At 53.7% G+C, this 15,797-nt stretch overlaps 2 protein-coding genes across 5 annotated transcripts in view; one reads left to right on the forward strand and one right to left on the reverse strand.

The window, feature by feature from the left end:
- Positions 1-879: 879 nt before the first annotated feature.
- On the reverse strand, positions 880-7,429 carry SHOX2 (SHOX homeobox 2). Of its 2 annotated transcripts, none has more exons than XM_064665727.1 (5): positions 6,880-7,429; positions 5,581-5,984; positions 3,197-3,254; positions 3,007-3,095; positions 880-2,920 (listed from the first exon to the last, which is right to left on the reverse strand). In XM_064665727.1, exons 1-5 carry the CDS (start codon positions 7,055-7,057, stop codon positions 2,669-2,671), a joined length of 981 nt encoding a protein of 326 aa, XP_064521797.1. In that variant the 5' UTR covers positions 7,058-7,429; the 3' UTR covers positions 880-2,668. The 2 variants fall into 2 exon arrangements, with proteins under 2 accessions (XP_064521797.1, XP_064521796.1); XM_064665726.1 differs by having other exon boundaries at positions 5,581-5,789; positions 6,802-7,425.
- Positions 7,430-9,049: 1,620 nt separating this feature from the next.
- RSRC1 (arginine and serine rich coiled-coil 1) overlaps positions 9,050-15,797 on the forward strand; it is a 108,171-nt gene continuing 101,423 nt past the window's right edge. For 2 of the 3 annotated variants that reach the window (XM_064665730.1, XM_064665732.1), the window contains exons 1-3: positions 9,050-9,211; positions 12,530-12,720; positions 14,633-14,758. In XM_064665730.1, the coding sequence (XP_064521800.1) occupies positions 9,065-9,211; positions 12,530-12,720; positions 14,633-14,758 (464 nt within the window). In that variant the 5' untranslated portion in view covers positions 9,050-9,064. The remainder of the gene's footprint in view (positions 9,212-12,529; positions 12,721-14,632; positions 14,759-15,797) is intronic. The other variant, XM_064665731.1, reaches the window with a different exon arrangement.

Genomic DNA, 15,797 nt, shown 5'->3' on the forward strand with positions numbered 1-15,797 from the left:
TTTATTTTAATCACAGCTGCGCTAAGAAACACACAGTTCTCTTACACCATCCAATCGTCTTCTCTGGTAGGATGAAAGCACATTTTTCATGTCTTTTTATTACAATCATCTTGCAGACAGACGTGCCGAGAGCTGAGTCAAGGTTGGAGATTCCCATTGTACACGTCCACCAAACTCACACTGCACACACCAATAACCTGCACAAGGTTGTTGCACAACTCTACTCAAACTAGTTGGAGTCTGAAGAGAGCAGGCAAAACATGCCAAGTTTCTCTGGAGGAGGGTGAGGATCCCGAGGCTGAGCCCGGGCTCTGCACCGCGTGCTGCTCGTGCTCATATTAATGAACTGCTTTATTGGGGGATCAATCGGCACCACCGCGAGTTTTATTGACTTTATAATTAGCAGTATCTTACTTTTGCTTGAATAAAGCTGTTTTCCCTAACATAAAATCCATCATTTCCAGCCCGTCATTTGCTTAGAAGCGTTCCGAGCTGCTTTGGCTCTCGCTGCCCTCGCCGGGAGGGCTCCGGGCACACCGTCCCTGCCCATCCCGCGGGGACACCTCGGGCTCTCTCCCGCAGCCGGGCCCGGGGGGACCCTTCCTACAACTCACCGGAGGTCGCCGCTTCCCCCTCCTCCTTTCCCGGAGCCCCCCCAGCCAGCCCCGTCCATCTGCGCCCGGAGCCCGCTGCTCCCGCCGGGATACCTGGAGCTTCCCTGGGCGGAGGAGCCCCTTGTGAGGGGGCAGGAGCCCATCCCGGTACCCCTGAGAGCGACCCGGAGCCACGCCGGGCTCTGCCGGGGGCGGGAGGCTCCGATCCAATATCCCCCCCCCCCCCCCGCTCCCGCCATCCCTCCCTGGAAAATATTCCGAGCCGTTCCACTTTCCTCGATTTTATTACCTGAGGGAACCTGACAGAACTTGTAAAGACACAATTGCTATAGAGCTTCCACCGGCCGGTTTGGCTGCAACAGAAAAGCCACCGCGAACGCCGCGCCCCGGGGTTTGTGCGGCCGAAACTCAGGAAAAACTCAGATAAAGTGGTTGTTAAAAAAAAAAAAAAATAATAAAAAAAAAAGAAATGCGCTTCCTCGTCGTGCTGAGCGCTATCGGCGTGTCGCGATATCTACGGAGCAGAAAGAAACGTGCGAGCTCTACAGAAGGGTGTAAACACAGAAAAGAAAGAACATCACCGATGGTCGGACATCGACAGTACCAGGAGGGAGGCGAAACCGTCCCCCAAACCGTCCCCCCTTCAGTCAATAGGTCGCAAAGTGTCTTAAATTCATTACTTGGCACTTATTGAAATTCGTGACGTCGAAAATGGATTAAAAAAGGTGAAGCAAACCTGAGTGAAACAAAATATATTGTACTGACAACAAATGCAATGAGATAACAGCATCTTGCTTTCTTTTTTTTTTTTCATTTTCTTTTTTAAATAACTTAAAATACACTAGAAAAAATATGGTCAATATAAATAATTTTGTTTTCATGGAGAACAAATAGATACAAAGCCCGTCCATACCAAAGTTCACGTAGAAGAGCTTTCCCTCTGTCTTGGCAATAAGCTTGAGGGTCTGATGGCAAAATCTGGGATAACAATCACCGACTGCAGGGTGCCCCAGGTTAAATAGCTTTACGTCTCTCAAATAATAATAATAATAACCAAAAAAATCACAAGATTACGTGAATAGATACACCTTTATGAGATAAAATGTAAATGTTTGACAGTCAACTATCAATTCACAAGTTATAGCCAAAATAAACTTTGTTCGTGTGTATCAACATATATTACATGTACCCAGTACCTCTTATTGGAATTTGCCGTGGTGTCAAGTGGTGGTTGGGAATTAAATACTCTTTTTTTTTGTTTGTTTTCTTTTTTTTTTTTTCTCGTTTGTTTTTGCCCTCAGGACAGGAGAGACCCGGCAAAGCGAGGCACACTCCGCTCTCCTGGTGCTTTCCGCTCCCTTTTATTTCAGAGGTGGGACAGCAAACGACCAACAAAGATTTAAGAGTGGAAAAGGTAGTGCTTGATCTCCCTCTCTCTGCCTGCTTCCCTCCAAGATTAAAGGAGAAAGAACCCAGCCACGTTTGTTTGTTTGGTTTTGTGGTTGTCTCGTTTTTTTCTACTAAAGATGAGGGTGAAGTGCAAGTGAATCAAAGGACTCCATCAATGAAATACAAATACATGCAACCCGGAATGCTGCTGGAGGAAGTATCCCGGACAGTTTCCCATTAGAAATTCGCAGAGAAATCAGTCTTTTTTCTTTTTTTCCCTTTTTTTTTCCCTCTTCATCGTCTCTCTTCTTTTTTTTTTTCTCCTTTTTTTTTTGTCGCTATTCCAGACGTGGTTGTTAAACTCAAGTATCTGATGCAACGTGAAGGGAGGCCCGCCTCTCTTATCAAATTTCTTGTATTAAAGTGAACTTCGCAGAAAAAGGTCAGTTTCAAAACCTGTGAACTTCCCAGCTGCGCGTCGAGTTCCTCTAATTCCTTAAATAACTATATATCTCCCGTCCGTTTCTCTTTTTTTTCTTTCCTTTTTTTTTTTTTGTTTTGTTTTGTTTTGTTGGTTGTTGGTTTTTTTTCCCCACTTTTTTTTTTTTCTTTTTTTTTTTTTCTCTCCCCCCTCCTTTTCCTTTTAAAAAAGCGGCGCGGGGCGGTCACAGCCCCAGGGCGGCGGCGTGTTTCTTGGCCTTCAGGCGGAGGTCCGCGATGCTGGAGTTCTTGCTGGTGGTCTTGGCGGCGGCGGCCGCGGCCACCACGGAGGCGGCGGAGGCGGACTCGGCGAGGGTGGCGAGCGGGAGCCCGAAGGGGGGGGCCGGGAACATCATGTAGGGAGCGTGGGCGAGGTGCGGGTGCAGGTGGTGATGCGCGTGGGCCACGGCGCTGTCCAGCTGCAGCTGCGCCTGAACCTGCGGGGACAGCGCAGGGCGGGCGTGGCGGCGACCCCCGGGCGGCCGCGTCGCCCCCCTCCCCGCCCCACCCGGCCGGCACTTGCCTGCTGGAAGGGCATCCTCAGCGCGCCCACGTTCACGTACGGGGCCACCCGGCAGGCTTCGAACTGCGTGGCGGCACCGATGAGCACCCCTGGGGGAGGGCACGGCAGGGTCAGCAGCGGAGAGACCACCCCCCGACCCCCCGCGCACCCCACGCGGGTCTCCCCTCACCCACACCCCCCTCCCCGGTACCTTTGTGCAGTTGGTTTTCTTGCTTTCGGCATTTGGCTCGTCGGTTCTGGAACCAGACCTGCGGGGAGGGGGCACAGGGGGGTCACGGCGGCGCTCCAAACCGAAAATAAACCCGCCAGCAACACCGCTGCTAATAACGATAATAACGACCAAAAATATCCCGGACCGCGCAATCCCGCCGACAAAGACAGCAGCCCCCGCTCCCGAGCTCCGAAAGGCAAAAAGGAAAAGGGAAAAAGAGTTTAAACACCCTGAAAATCGCCACGAGCGGAGTGCGCGCTCCGGGGACACGGTTTCCCAAGCCCCGGGTTCCCCTTTCCAAACCGACGTCCCCAAAGACCGAAATTGCTCCCTGATATCCGATACTGAGGCGCGCTAATGGGCCTGAGAAGCTCGTGCTCATTAATAAATAAATTAATTAGCTTTATCTCCCAGAAAAACTCAGCACCGAAGAGTTTAATGACTTTTTTCCCCCCTTTTTTCTTTTGTCTTTTTTTTTCTATTTTTGAGGGGGGGTAATTACGATCCTAAAAGCTGTGCTACAAAGAAGTTTCGAATTTCTCTGTTCGCTGGAGTGTAGCACAGAAGCGGAATAATTGTCTCATTATCATGATAATCTAATTTGCTTGCACAGAAAAACGCTGCCCGTTAGACAAGAACATACTTTTAATATCGGAAATGAAATCGTTAAAATAAATTTCCAGATTAAAGTTCTGCTCGCTCGGAGAAAGGAGGGAGGGAAGGGGGGAGAGCAAAGTGCGTCTTTAAAACATCCCTGTTTTAACCCCGAGCTCTGCGTCGCGTCCCGGCAGCCACATCCACCGAGGAATCTTTTCCCCACGGCCAGAAAAAGAAAACGTATAAAAATTGCATTTTTTGAAGTCTCACTCGAAGAGAGGAATATAAACGGGAATTTCCCCCGCCCTGTCATTTACTTCAGCCACAGAAAACCTGCCCAACAGCCACGTTCGCCCTCAGCCTCCCGTGGAAACGCACATTCCCTAATTTACAAATCAGTGCAGATACGAGGCAAAATATTATTGCAAAGCGCTTTTTTTCCGGCGGGATTTCTAGGGAATGGGTTTAATCTATGTAAATCTCCAAAAGTTATTATGCACCCTGCGATTTGGCATCATGGAAGCGCGGATTATGCGCCGCCGCCGCCTCCTTTGTCGAGTACCTCCCTGCTCCATTTTCCACAGCCAACAACTTTTTGCTTCGGTTTTGTTAAGATTTCGTGGACGGAAATGAAAAATAAATTTAAAACCCACAAACAAACAAACCCAGACAAAAAACATTAACCAAATTTAAAAAAAAAAAAAGGGGGGGGGGGGCAGGGGGAGAGGAGAGGGGAAATGATGCTTTTATTTTTTATTTTTATTTTTTTTTTTGTGGTTCAGGCTCTGACAAAAGCTGCTCATTTGGAGTTTTTCGGTTCCCCGTGCCGCCTCTGCCTCTGTCCTTACAATCTTACACGATGCAGGGAAACCCCCCAAGGATTGAGCGCATAGTTGGGTGCAGATGGTGCCTGCGAGCACAAAGATTGAGGGGGAGTATCTGTTACAGAGATACTTTCTACCAGCTGCAGATGTTCGGGGCCTAAAACTGCTCCATGTGTTCATACACATAATGACCATCATTTTCTCTTCTTTTATTATCAGAACGGAAATACACCGGAGCAGCTACATTTGTTCTCATTTGAGGAATCACCTTCTTCCCCACTCTTCAGCTCATCCCGACAAAACTCGCAGAAACCAGCCCGGGAACCCATTTTGAAAAACTTTGGGAGGGTGAAAAGAGCAGGTTAAATCCAAGGAAGCCGCGGCTTCTCGGGGAGGGAGAAAGCTTAAAATAACCCCTGTTTATCCCAGACTTTTTGTATTTCATAAAGCCCGAACAAAGCACCTCGCTCAATTTTTGTGCCGCTTCCCTCAAAATTTAAGAACTACACGGAAAACCGGCATATATATATATAAAAATTTTCTTTCACTTAAGGGTTTCTAATTCAGTTTATGAATTAGAAACATCCCTGAAGTGAATCTGTGTGTCCGCGGATGAGTCGTGAGCAGGGAAGGAGAGGGACCACAACCCACACCATCACAGAGCCACCGAGCTGCTGCCGAGGCAGGGATGGAAGAAACGCGGAGCTGGGAAAAATCGCGGCCGAACGAAGGGATGGGGACACGCCAGGAGACAAATCCCGAGGAGGCAAAACCCTGGGAGGCGGTTTCCAGATTTGCTGGGTGAAGCTGGGGCCGGGAGCTGTCTCCTCTCCCCGGCAGAAGGATGAGGCTCTTTCCCATAATGTCCCCGGCTCTTCCCCAGCTGGCCCTTTCTCCCGATCACACGCACCCACGCGGGAGGGACCCCCGCAGCCCCGCTACCTGCACCCTGGCCTCGGAGAGCCCCAGCCGCTGGCTCAGCTCCTCCCGCATGAACGCGTCCGGGTAGTGGGTCTCGTCGAAAAGCCTTTCCAGCTCGTTCAGCTGCTCCAGGGTGAAATTCGTCCGGCTCCTCCTCTGCTTGATTTTCGTCTGCCCTTCGTCTTCCATCGCTTTCGCATCCTCCTTGCGCTCCTTCAGCTCTGGGGACACTGGGCACGACACAGCGGTCAGACCGGCGGGGCTGCGGGACGGGCACCGCGCGGTCCGGGGGCTCATCCCGCACCCGCCGCTGCCCGGGGGGATGCGGCGAGAGCCCCCCGGGGCCGGGACAGCCGGAGCGGGGCCTGCCCGCCCGGGCCGCGCTAGGCCGCCTCCGCCGCCGCCGTTGCGGGCCCCGCCGCCGGCTGCGGGAACGCGGGCGGGGGGGAGCGGGGTCCGCACCGAGCCCTCCCCGCCGACCCCCGGGGGATGCGCTGCAACAGGTCCCCGGAGCCGAGGCCGCTCCGCGCCCCCCCGAGAGCCGCTTTTCCTTGGGTCCTTTTCTGCCGGAGACGCGCCTCGGGCCGGAGCGCGGAGCCCCCGCGGCGACCCCCGCACCGCCCCCCGGGGGCCGCCCGGCCCGGCCCTGCGCCCGCCGCGCTCCCCCGGCCCCGCGGCACCGGTTCCCTTATTCCAGGCACCCGCTCCGGGGATGCTCCGGGCGCTCCGCCGGTCCGAACAAAAGGGCGGCAGCGACCCGCGGGTCCCCGCGGCCCCTGGGACGGGCCCGGCCGCTTCCCCGCAGCACCCGAGAGCTCATTAATAAATCGGGGCGGCCCCGGGACCGGCCCCGAGCATCGCCCCGGGACCGGCCCCGCCGTACAGCCGCGGTTCCGCGGGGAGCCGCGGGGCGCGGAGCGGGGCTGAGCGCGGGCAGCTCGGCCCGGCCCCACGCGTGTCCGCGCAGCCCCGGCCGGCGGGGCCGGGATTTCGTTGGCTTCCCGTGGGATGCCGAGCGGGAACAAGATCGCGTTCCGAGCGAGTTAAATCCGTGTTGCAGTATTTTAATCTAAAAACTTCGAGGCTGGCCAAGGATGCCCCGCGGCCGGCGAAGCCCGGGAAGCCGCCCATCCCCGCCGGGCGCAGCCTCCCCGCCGGCCCCGCGCGTACCGACCCGGCCGGGGGAAGCGGGGCAAGGGCAAGGGGAAGGGGCGCAGGGGGGTCCCGCGGTGCCGCCGTTACCGTCGCTGAGCTTGGGGGTGGCCGCCTCGGCCGCTCTCTCGGCGGCGGCGTCGGGCTCCCTCGGCGGGGTCCGCCCGCCCGGCCGCGCCGCGGGGCTGCCCGTGTCCTCCCGGCCCGGCTCCGCCGCCGCCCCGCCGGGCTCCCGCGGGCCGCGCAGGGGCCCGCTCTCCAGCACCTCGCGGTAGGTGATGAGCTCCTTCTTCTCCTTGGCTTTGGGATCAAACGACTTGGAGACGAACGCCGTGAGCTCCTCCATGGCTCAGGGGCGCGCTGCCCCGGCTCCCCGGGCGGGCATCCACGGCGCGGGGGGGAGGCGGCGGCGCCCCGGGCCGTGCCGAGCCGGGCCGGGCCGTGCCGCCCGACGTGCAGGGCTCCCGGGGTCTGATAGCGACGCCGCGATTGAAGTGGCACTATTTATACTTTGCAAAGCCGGCCCCTTGTTCCCGGCGAATTACCTCCCCTCGGAGCTCTGAATGGACCCCTTCCTTCCTCCCTTCCTTCCTCCCCGTCCTTGCCGGCCGCCCGCCCGCCGCGGGGCACCGCGGCCACGGCACCGCCCGCCCGTCGCGCGCTGCGCCCTAATTAATTTAATTAGGAGCGGGACCGTGCGCGAGGTCCCGGGCGAGCGCGGCGAGGAGCGGGGCCGGGGCGGCGGGGGAGTGGCCACCGGGACGGCGGGGGGGCGGCGGGGGCCGCGCAGGCTCCGCGCACCGCCCCGCGGGGTCGGGTCAGCCCCGCATCCCGCATCCCGCACCGCCCCGCGGGCACAGCCAACGGGAGCTTCCCTGCGACCGGCCCCGCGGGAGCCGCGAAAGTTCGTCCGTGGGCGCCCAAACCCCCCCGAATTAACGCGTGGGTAATTGGCGGTGACAAACGCGGCCGGGCCAGAAGCGGGCGCGCACCGAGGCATCGGATTCGGGCCAATTCCGCTATTTATCGCTAATATTGTTTCCCTTTGTTTTTCGAACCCCGTCACGGAGCACTTCTGTTGACGGAACTCACCTCTCTTGCACCTCCGCTAAATTCTAATAAATTATTCAGAATTGTTTAACTCTTGCCTGGGTATCGATTTTTCATTGACCTTTGGGGCGATGACTTCACAGAACGGGGCGTTTATTTACGGGGGCAGGTTGGGCATCGGGGGTGGAATTAGAGTGCGTCCAGCCCCGGTTACACACGACACGCAGCGATTCCCGGTCGCCGCGCTCCCGGTTTCCAAAACCCGCTCCCACGTGGCATTGTCGGTCCCGGGGGCACCGGACACCGGAGGCCCGGGTGTGTGACCCTGCCCGGCCCCTCCGGCCGGAGCTTTCGTTGATCCCACGCAGCATTCCGCCATTCCCGTCGCATGGATCCCTTGCTCGGGAGCTCGCGTTAAACCGATCGAATTCGGGAAGAGGCGGAATTAAGCGAAGGATTCAATCGTTTCGTTGCTTTTCTCGCCGTTCCCGGCGGAGGCTCCGCTCGGTCCGTGCCCACCCGTGTCCGGGGCGCTCCGTCCCGCCGTACCCACGGGGAGCGCTGCCCCTCGCCCACGGGGCTGTAAAACACTGACCCTGTCCGGGCTTTAAACACCGACCCTCCTTAATTTCTGCGAGGTGGAACCCCCCGCGTCCCCCGGGCCGCTCTCCCCGCCCGGCCCCCACGGCGTGACAGCAGTGCGCCCGTGGGTCGTCGCGATTGTCACTGCGCTGTGCCCGATGCAGACAGCGCCCGGCGGGCTCTGAATCCCCCCGTGGGCAGCAGAACCCCCACTCGGGACCACCCACGCTCCCCTCCTGCTCCTCGCCCGCACTGTGCCCGTGGGTCGTTGCGGTGGCAGCCGTGTCGGGTCACCGTGTTGGGCACGCTACAGAGAGCGTTCCGAGGGCTCTGCATCCCCCCGTGGGCAGCAGGACCCCCACCCGGGACCACCCACGCTCCCCTCCGGTCCGTCCCCCGCGCTGTGCCACGCACTATGCCCGTGGGTTGTCGCCGTTATCACCGCGCTGTGCCCGCTGCAGACAGCGCTCCGTGGGCTCTGCACCTCCCCGTGGGCCTCGAGACCCTCACCCCGGGATCGAGACCCCCACCCGGGATCACCGACGCTGCCCTCCTGCCGGTCACCCGCGGCGTGCCAGGCAGTGTGCCACAGTGGTCACGGCGCTGTGCCCGGTGCAGACAGCTCTCGGTGTGCTCTGCACCCCCCGTGGGCAGCGGGACCCTCCGTGTCCCCCCCTGTCCCCCGCCCGACCCGCGTGGGCGTCAACAGGGCAGCGCATCGATGTCTCGGCGCTCGCTGCGGCGGGCTGGGCGCGCTCGGCGGTGGATTGGCGCTGCCTGCCCGGCGGCCCGGAAGGCGCTGGGCTCGAACCGGGGCCGCGGCGGCTCCGCGGAGGTACCGGGATACCGGGATACCGGGGAAAAGGGGGTAAATCGGGGATAACGGGGGGGCACGGCTCGGCATGGGGGGTAAAGGACCCTGCTGCAGGGGCTAGGGGTGCCCTGCGGCCGCTCCCGGCGCCGCGCGGCCTCCGGTGCGGGGTAACGCCGATAACCCCGGTGCCGCACGTGGGCCCGCTCACGGCGCTATCCCGGGATCCATCCACAGGGGTATCCCGGGATCCATCCACAGGGGTATCCCGGGATCCATCCACAGGGCTGTCCCGGGATCCACGGGGCGATCCCGGGATCCGCAGGGAGGTCCGGGAGCCGCGATCCGCGGGGGTTTGGCCCCACGGGAGCTCCGCGGTGAACTCACATCCCGGTGTTAAGGGACTGGCGCGTGTTTTACATGGAAAATATGGGGGAAATCTGGGAATTCCGGAGGTAGTTGCCATGTCCACGGCTTGGTTTGAGGTCTTAGTGCAGTTCCCTGCTGTTTTCTGGTTGACCTGTGGTGTCCCCTTGACTTGGGGCTTTTTCCCACGTTCTGGAGTCGTTTAGGTGGGAAAAGAGCTCCGAGAGCATCGAGTCCAGCCATGACCCAGCACTGCCAAAACCAGCACTGAAATACAGCTAAAGATTTGGAGCTGGAATGTTAAGGAACGCTAAGGAGTGTTGTCATTATAAATGAATTCTTCTTTCATGACTTTGAGTTGAGGCCACACTTTCCTCGAGTCCAAAACTGATGGGTTTGGAAAAACGCTGTTGATAAAATTGTCAAAGAAAACATGTTTTGTGTAACCACACAAATGTTCTGGGTGTTTGGGGCCTTGTTCCTATGGGAGAGATTGTAAGAAAGTAGCAAAATTCCTGTGGTTCCTTGATCTTTAGATTTCAAAGGTAACTGGTTGTGGTGCCTCTCTTGGGGGGTGGGATTCAAGCGTTCCTCTTTTAGTGAACTTTAACTTGGAAAAGGGAAAAAGGCAGCCCTGGTTAAGGAGAAATAAATAGAATTAATTTGACTTCAGTGTCCCTTGTTTCCTGGCTGGAGCTCCAGCAGCATCTCATCCCAACTTGTTGCTTCTGCCCCTGGACTTGCAGGAACTCAGCAGGAAAGAAGGGGATCCTGGAATATTGCAGTGTATTTTCCATCAGTTTTCCATCAATACCCTTCTAATCAATTATAATTTCTTAAAGGGTCCTGTTTGTAGAGGTGCCACATAACCAGTGTGGGTGGGCAATATTTGGGTTGTAGCTGATCTATGATGAGAATACAGGAATAATTTGAAACTCTTGTTTGAAAAGATGTGTTGCACTTGAAATAGTCCTGACACCTCTGAAACAAGATTGAACAGGGCCAGATGAATGAATTAATGAGTGTAAACTTCTTACTACTCTCTTTAAATAGGTTTTTTTTTGGGGAAGTCTGTCTGTTTCCTATGTCATTTATGCTTTCTTTAGGTGGGATATTGGGAAGGAATTCCTCCCTGTGAGGGTAGTGAGAGGCTGGAATGGATTTCCCAGAGAAGCTGTGGCTGCCCCATCCCTGGAATTGTCCAAGGCCGTGTTGGATGGGGCTTGGAGCAACCTGGGATAGTTTATGGAAGTGTCCATGCAGGGAAAAGTGTGTCCTGTACTGCAGGGAAGGTCCAAAGCCCCCGGTGAAAGGTTGTCCCTGTCCAAGCTGTGTCACCTGTGGAATTCCAGGATACCCCTGTAGGACACAGCCACAGGGCTCAGCTGCACAAATTGTCCCAGGATCCACTTCTGGCACCTCTTTTCCCGTGGGAGCTCCAGGATGTGCAGGGTCTCACTTGTCCCTGTGCCTGCAGCTCACCCAGGGTGGATCCAGCGCTCCTGGAGCTCCTCCAGGATGTGCCTGGATGCCATAGGTCTTGTCCTGTCCTAGGGAATGGCCATGGCACTTGGTTCTTTGCTCCTGGAGACACAAAACTGAGATTTACATCATATATTTCCCAAGTTTCATGTGCTGCTTAATCCAGTTGTGTGTCCAAGGGGGAGGAAAGCTGATGGCAAAGTAAAAGACTTTAAAAAAACGGACAATATATAAGTTGAAATGGGATGTTGTGGCTCATAATGATCCACATCAGAAATGTCTTTTATACTCTTTGTTTCTCAGGTCTCTTTTATTAATCTCCCTGTAATCTGTGAACCTTTAACTCAAAATCTCTGGGTTGTAGTTTCATTTTCCAGGCAGTTCTCATTTTGAGTTTCAGGTTCACATTCATTTGCAGGTTGTTCTATCAGTGTATCCTTGAAAAGCTTTATTTTACTGTTCAATAACTGTTAGTGCCTTGGAGCTCTGGAAATCTTTTACTACAAGGGGAAAAAATTGACTGCACAAGATGGTGTGTTGATATGAATTGACATTCCTTTGTGGGATTGTCAATTAAAGTTGCAGTTCCTTAAATGAGATAAACTAGTCTCTAAAGTCCTGCCTCTCTCTGCCAAAATCTGTGTGGAATAACTTCAGTGAGATGGCAAAATAACTTAATTTAAGAAAGTACTTCTCTTGCACAGCAGCTTAGGAGGATTCCTAAAATTTTGCTGGTTTAGGTGGACGGAGATTTGCTGGTTTAATCTGAGTATTTAAAAACCTTTAAAAAGGACCAAGTTCTGAAGTGCTGGAAACAGAATCTGTTGAGAAGCAAAGTAAATAAATAGAGGGATTTGCAGCAGCAAAGCTTGGGAATGGCTGATTTGTAGGCTGATAGCTTGGAGTCGTGTGCCAGGGAGCCGTCTGGGATCCACAGGGATTTGGCTCCATCGGATTGAGTTTATGGAGCTGCTGTTTATTGTGGCAGTGGGTGAGCTCTCATGAGCATCAAACAAATCCAGGTTCTTAAGGGATTGTCTTGTATTTTGCATTGAGCTGTTGGGGAAAATATGGGAATTCTTGAGGTCGATGCCAAGTCCAGAATTTGGTGTTTTTCCAGTAGGATGTTCCTTTGCCTCCTGACTCATTCTTGCTGCAGCTTCCTCACCCTGGCTCCAGGGCTCTGATAATCCTTAGGAGGAGTTTGAGTCCTCCTTGATGGTGAATTCCTCCCTTGTGCTGTTCCCAGCCCCTCCCTGTGGATCAGGAGCTGCTGCATCGGGGGCAAAAAAAGGGCGAGAAAAGGGAAAGTTTGGATGGAGAAAATGAACCAGTTCGGCCTGTCCGTGCTGGAAACTGGGGGATGAGGGAAGGGAACGGAGCTGGGGAAGGGTGTGGAGCACCAGGAGGGGCTGAGGGAGCTGGGGGGGCTCAGCTGTGTATGTGTATATACATATATATGTGTATGAGAACCAAAGTACTGCAGACAGGAGATGTTCTCCCAGTCGTGCCGTTTGTTTCCCGCAGTCGAAGATGGGCCGCCGCTCCTCGGACACGGAGGAGGAGAGCAGGAGCAGGAGGAAGAAGAAGCACCGCAGACGTTCCTCCTCCAGCAGCTCCTCGGACAGCAGGACCTACAGCCGGAAGAAATCGGGAAGGAAATCCAGGTCCAGGTCGCGCTCCCGGGATCTCCAGTCCTGGTCCCACTACGAGAAAAGGTGCGTTTGTGGGAATTCGTCCTTGCTGATTTTTGCAATCTGAGCTCTTTCGTGTCGTGGCAGGAGCTGGAAGTGTTTGAATGGAGTTTTCTCTGATTTCTTGGTGAAATGTTTTCATTTTGAGCAAGCTTAGAAAGCAAACCCAGCCCCCTGGCCAGAAAAACCCAAACCACCTTCGCACTAAAGCAGGGAATTTGGAGATCCAAAGGGAACTTCCTCATTAAAACAGGTAAAACCCAGCCAAGTAAAATAACTTTCTTTTTCTGTCCAGCAGGGACACCTTCCACTGTCCCAGGTTGCTCCAAGCCCTGTCCAACCTGGCCTTGGACACTTCAGCTTCTCTGGGTAACCTGTGCCAGGGCCTCCCCACCCTCCCAGCCAATAATTCCTTCCCAATATCCCATCTAGCCCTGCCCTCTGGCACTGGGAAGCCATTCCCTGTGTCCTGTCCCTCCATCCCTTGTCCCCAGTCCCTCTCCAGCTCTCCTGGAGCCCCTTTAGGCCCTGGAAGGGGCTCTCAGCTCTCCCTGGAGCCTTCTCTTCTCCAGGTGAACATCCCCAGCTCTCCCAGCCTGGCTCCAGAGGGGCTCCAGCCCTTGGAGCATCTCCATGGTCCCATCCTGGTTGTCTCAGCCTGACTTGTGGTCAGTGTAGTAAGTGGAGCTGGAAAACTCTCCTTGTGTCTGGCTGCCCTGTGAATATATTGGGAACTGCTCCTGACAGCCCTTCCTGGAGCTGGTAGAAGAGGGAAGAGGTGACTGCTTGGGAGGAGTGTCTCAGTTGTTCGTCTCCACCCCCTTCCCTGTGCTCCTTCCCAGCCTCTCCATGCCCTGAGGGCACACGGTGGGATGCCAAGGGCTGCCATCCCTGGGCTGCCATCCCAGCCCTGGGTTCCTGCCACGAGCTCTGATCCCATTAGTCCAGGGCAGGCATGGCCATCTCCCACACACACCAGGGCTGGATGGGGACCAGTGACTGAAATTGGGTCCAGGAAAGACCAAAGGGTCTGTTTTTAGGGTCTGGCTGGAGCCTTGGCTGTGCCAAGGGACATTTTGGGACATTTGCTCCTGGCAGTTTTACACGCTGGGTCCTGCTGGATTTATCCCTGACCCTGAGGGATAAATGAAAAACAGCAGTTTCTAAGATTCCTGTTCCTCATCCAGCAGGAATGCTACATTCCTTTGCCAGGTGAATACCTGTTCTTTAGCAGTTAACCTGTATGTCTCTTCCAGTTTTCCAGCTCCTGCAGCCCCTTTCCCTTGTGCTGGATAATCAGATATCACACTGGATAATCACATATCACTCCTGAATTACAGGAGGGTTTCTGTGGTGTTATATTTTGATATTAATCAAACAATCAAAAATATGAAGGTTCTCATTAGTATTTTAATTGTTGCTTAGTTAACTGTTAGGGAGATGGAGAGGAAATCTTAAAATTAAGACCTGAAAGATATCCCCATTCCCAGTTTTGGGGTTAGTTGGTGTAGTTTGGTATCTATTCTTTTAGTTTTCTCCTTTGTATATAAGAATTTATTCTTCGAATAAAGGAAACTGGGTGGGAGGGGCAAAGGAAGACACCCCTGTGACTCCTGATTGAACTCAGGAGGAAACTCCCCAGCTCAGATGGAATAAATTAACACTGATTAGTTGATTATTAAGAGCACTTTGAGGAGAGCAGCCCAAGCTCTTGTGGCCTGGCCTGGGTGTTTGGGAGCATCAGCTCTTTGAGGCAGCACTGCCCATGGGAACGGGAGTCCCTTGTTCCAGAGGAATAGTGGGATTTGAGGCTTCTGGGGCACAGTCCAAACCCCACAGGTTGGTACCTCGTTTTGAAGTCATTTTCAGGGGTTTTGTGCCCGTTCCTTTGGGTTTTGAGGGGCAGTGACCCACCCCCAGCCTGGTTGTGTTGCAGGCGCAGGCACAGATCCAGCAGCAGCTCTTCCTACGGCTCCAGGAGGAAGCGCAGCCGGAGCCGATCCAGGGGCAGAGGCAAATCCTACAGGTCCCAAAGATCCAGGTCAAAAAGTAGAACCAGAAGGTAAGACTCTTCCCTAGGGAAAAAAAAATAGTATGTTCACTGTAACAACGTGAAGTTAAAATATCCCGATTACCAAGCTTGGAATACACCAGAAATAAAGGATATGGGTGTTCCTGCAAACTCCATTCCCCTTGGAACTCCTCCTGATTTGAAATCCCTCTGGAGGGCTTTTCATCCAAAAAATCTTTCAGTTACACTGGTGAAACAATTTGGAGAGAAGTTGTTTATTTTGCATCTGACCAAGTGCAAAAAGCATGAATAAAGTCACTTGTTTTCACAGAATCACCTTAAAATTCCTTGTGGATTTTTTCTGGTTACCGGTTTCCATAATTCCCAACATTGGCTCCCTGAAGATCAGAATAAACTTGTTTTCTCATCTGTATTTCCCCTTGGAAAAAGATGAGCATTTAGTTATGCAGTTTTTTATTAATATTTAAGATATCTACAGTGCTGAATTTTGTCTTAAATTTCTTTGTGACAAATGAATGTTTTCAATAATAACCACAATTCCAATATTTAAATCTGGCTCAGAAGTTGCAAATTGTGCTATGAAATTTGCTTTACTTTTTTAATTAGAAGCAGCTCAATTTGTGTATACTTTTCAATTAAGAAGTTTGGTAACCTAAGTTGAACCAGAATTACTGTTAGCATTTTCGATTGGTTTTAAATTAATTGAGTGTATCAGGCAGATCAGAGCTGTTTTGGTGTGTATTTACAAATCTTCAGCCAAGTAATTTTGTGTCTCTGCACTAAGAATTTATTAAACCTGTTATTTATATACATTTGTCTATATTTATATACCAAACAGTAGAATTGTTGCCTCTAAATGTTGATAAATTGCTGTTGAAAGATGAGAATATTCCACTTCCTCTTATTTGTATTCTGCCCTGAGTTTTTCCCAGCTGTTCATTACAATAGTTGCCTGAACACTTATTGCTGCAGTGCCTTTGTAGTAGAAATTTGGTTATTTAAACTGCCTGATGTGTCTCTGAGAATCCTCAGCATCGGAGCTGGACACCCCAGATAAGCTGCTGTGCTG

The sequence above is a fragment of the Pseudopipra pipra genome, chromosome 10, assembly GCF_036250125.1.
Source record: "Pseudopipra pipra isolate bDixPip1 chromosome 10, bDixPip1.hap1, whole genome shotgun sequence".
Classification (NCBI taxonomy): domain Eukaryota; kingdom Metazoa; phylum Chordata; class Aves; order Passeriformes; family Pipridae; genus Pseudopipra; species Pseudopipra pipra.

What these genes read in the sequence shown, in the direction of transcription:
- SHOX2 (XM_064665727.1), bottom strand. Translation starts at nt 7,057, where the DNA reads ATGGAGGAGCTCACGGCGTTCGTCTCCAAGTCGTTTGATCCCAAAGCC. An exon ending in CAGCCCCGCGGCGCGGCCGG is followed by an intron (nt 5,985 to 6,879) that starts GCGGGCGGACCC and finishes GCGTTCCCGCAG; the next exon opens with CCGGCGGCGGGGCCCGCAAC. An exon ending in TCTCCGAGGCCAGGGTGCAG is followed by an intron (nt 3,255 to 5,580) that starts GTAGCGGGGCTG and finishes CCCTCCCCGCAG; the next exon opens with GTCTGGTTCCAGAACCGACG.